Source organism: Limulus polyphemus, unplaced genomic scaffold (genome assembly GCF_000517525.1).
Source record: "Limulus polyphemus unplaced genomic scaffold, Limulus_polyphemus-2.1.2 Scaffold7381, whole genome shotgun sequence".
NCBI classification, from domain to species: domain Eukaryota; kingdom Metazoa; phylum Arthropoda; class Merostomata; order Xiphosura; family Limulidae; genus Limulus; species Limulus polyphemus.
Window position 1 is genome coordinate 1 of NW_013672991.1, and position 3,380 is coordinate 3,380.

At 33.8% G+C, this 3,380-nt stretch overlaps 1 protein-coding gene across 1 annotated transcript; it reads right to left on the bottom strand.

The window, feature by feature from the left end:
* Positions 1 to 531: 531 nt before the first annotated feature.
* On the bottom strand, positions 532 to 1,999 carry LOC106474576 (cuticle protein 14-like; the record flags this gene model as incomplete). Its single annotated transcript, XM_013935264.1, has 3 exons — positions 1,994 to 1,999; positions 1,223 to 1,324; positions 532 to 832 (listed from the first exon to the last, which is right to left on the bottom strand). Coding segments are annotated over exons 1-3 (409 nt in total), but the record flags the coding sequence as incomplete, so codon positions are not given.
* Between the last annotated feature and the right edge of the window lie 1,381 nt (positions 2,000 to 3,380).

Here is a 3,380-nt window from a genome sequence, read left to right on the forward strand (position 1 = left end):
TATAATGTGTTTGATGAAAGCTGGGACCAAATAACGTGCTGGTATTTTGTCAAGATAAACATGTATAATGTGTTTGATGAAAGCTGGGACCAAATAACGTGCTGGTATTTTGTCAAGATAAACATGTATAATGTGTTTGATGAAAGCTGGGACCAAATAACGTGCTGGTATTTTGTCAAGATAAACATGTATAATGTGTTTGATGAAAGCTGGGACCAAATAACGTACTGGTATTTTGTCAAGATAAACATGTTTAATGTGTTTGATGAAAGCTGGGATCAAATAACGTGCTGGTATTTTGTCAGTGGCCAATGTGTTTTTAAGAAAACGAACGAAGTGAAAACGAATAATTATATTTTTTCAGGTGTTTTATTGTAGCTACGTATTACAGCGAACAAGTAACAGAAACATTGAAATACAGACAATTTTTATATTAATGTTTTACTACCAAACCAGTCTACCAGCCAGACGAGAAGCCAACCAGGGATTTGGAAGTGGAAGACCAGTAGAAAGTGTTAGTAGGTTACGAACCGGGAGAAACAGCAGGAGCTGTAGCGAGAGGGGTCGTTGCTAGAGGAAGAGCTATCTTCTGAGCCTTGTTGATCGAAGTATTAGCGGGATCTTTTGCCTCCACGCCGGGCTCGTTGGAGTCTATGTCGGTACGGAATCCAGCGGCATCAGCCACGTAGTTGACGGTACGGACACGGCCATCAGCTGTTCTCAGTCCGTAGGATCCGATCTTGACATTGCCGAGGGCATCACCGGATTCCCTCCGGAAGCTTCCGCCGGTCAAAGATCCCTCATCGTAGGCGAAGTTGTAGTTGCCAAGAGCCTGGAATGAATAGTTAAAACTCTTTATGGACCAGTCCAGTGCAATAGAACGTTTGTATTCGTTACGCGGGAAAGAAGATATTCATATATTATGGAGTGTGAGAAAGAGTTACTTACGATACAGAAAAAAAAGAGAAGAAACAAAACAAATTAACTGTTCTTAGTTGAATCACACCCGGCGACTCACTTGTCACACCCGGCGACTCACCTGTCTTACCCGGCGACTTCCAAGTGTTTTGCACTCTTTCAAAACTCTGTTTAAATGTTGTAACGTTTTGAATGTGTAAGAACGTGTTGTACAAGAACTTTATCATATCATCGAAAGAGATGGTGGGTATTGACTTCCACTAGTCACTCTGTTTATAGGTATTCTAAAAATATCTAAACTTACATCTTGGTTCCGGGTCTGGATACTTGCTCCAGTTCCAAGAAGACCTGGAGTGTAGATGATGCCAGCTTGGGCAGCGGCGACCAAAGCACACAGAATAAGTACCTGAAATAAATTATCGATATTAATTAATCTAATTCAATTAGAGAGATAAACAGGTGATAAACAAGTCGATACAATTTGACCAACAATATTCACTGTTACCATGACAATAAAAAATCTCAGTCACAAAAATACTTAATAATCTAATAATACTAATAGTATTTATTGAATAAAAAATCATATTAGTACGAAATATTAAATTATAATTAACAGGTTAAATATATTTTTACTTGTAATGATACCAAATAGACGGAAGGATAAATAAACAGATAAATAGATCGACAAACAACCAAGTAGACAGATAGATAGAAAGAGAGACGACAAAAAAGATATATCTTGGCTGTTACGTTTTATATTTTACAAAAAGTTAGATAATTCTTAAGTACCGATTAAAAGAAAATAATACGATATTCTTAAGAACTTATTTAAATGTTTTATGATGTTTTAAAAGTTTCAGTGCTGGCTGAAGAATGGAAACCGTTTTCAATAAAGACAAGAAATGACTTCAGATAAATGCTGTTTATTCTACTTAGAATAAATAAACCTTTATCTCAAGTTTTTTTTTATATTCTTCATTGAAAACTATTTAAATTTTATTTCTAATTTAAGAATTTTTTGAACAATAACCGAATAATATAATTGATAAATCAAATTAACATAATTTTTACTCACCTTCATCTTAAGAGTTGTTTTTCACTCCAAGTTTTCTCTCTTTGGAAAGATTGGATGTTTGTGTCAGCCTCTCCAAATTCTCAGGTTTAAATACTGACTCTAGGTGGAGGTGTGTAGATAAGTTCTTATTCTTATTGGTCTTTAGTTAAAAGGAAGATAATTGTTCTAACGAAACTCAGACTCCTAATGTCATCATCTATATTTTGTGTCCTGACCTTGGATACTGATGCAACTGGTGGATACTTGAAGAACCTGTTTTTGTGAATCGAAAGAAGAAACCTCACATCTAATCGCTAATAGTTCGTTTTTACAGTGTTTGAGATGTGATAATTGTATGTTCTTTTGATTTCTATATCTGCGATGAAAAGTAGGCTCATTTGTTTCTATCACATAAATGAAGTAGGCTTAGTTAGTTGTATCATAAATACAAAGTAGGCTTAGTTAGTTGTATCATAAATATAAAGTAGGCTTAGTTGTTTCTATCATAAATATAAAGTAGGCTCATTCTTTCTATCATAAATATAAAGTAGGCTTAGTTGGTTCTATCATAAATATAAAGTAGGCTTAGTTGTTTAGATCATAATTATAAAGTAGGATTAGTTGGTTCTATCATAAATATAAGGTAGGTTTATGTAGTTTTATCATAAATATAAAGTAGGCTTAGTTGTTTATATCATAGACTTAAAATAAGACCCAAAACTTTAGCGCTTTCGAATAGTTGACTATTCTTCTTCAGGAGAACAAAAAAGAAGAACCAACTATTCGAAAGCGCTCGAGTTTTTGGGTTTTATTTCAAGTCTATTACACTTTATATGTGATCCATTGTGCTAACTCTTTTATCAGAATTGGTTCTATCATAAATATAGAGAAATTTGGTTTCGTTTAATACGTTGGAAGAAAGTTTTTTAAATGGGTTTTTGAGAGAACAAAATACTGGGCTTAGTTTAAGACAATTTGTACAGCTAAAACCCTTTATCAGATGATTTCAGGAGGTTTTTAGGTATTAAACCCATGATTTTGAAAGTGAACGTCATCGTTGTAATTTAAACACTACATCATTCATATGTTCACGAAATATTTGTTCTCATGTTGACTTTAGAATTATTTTGGTTCGACTTTTGAATTTTTTAATAATTACTTTTACCCTTTGGTTTAGTTTTGGCTGAGCACAAACTACAAAACTGGTTATCGGTGCTCAGTCAATCACGTGGATCGAAACCCGAATTTTAGCGTCCTAATCATGCAGATTTACTCCTAGAAGGGGGCACTTTTGAGCTACCCTGAATTTTAGCTTTGAAGTTTTTAATTGGTTTAACTTTTGACTTTTCAATAATTTATTATTTTTACTTTTGAACTGTATGAGTTATTATACATGCTTTCTAATCAT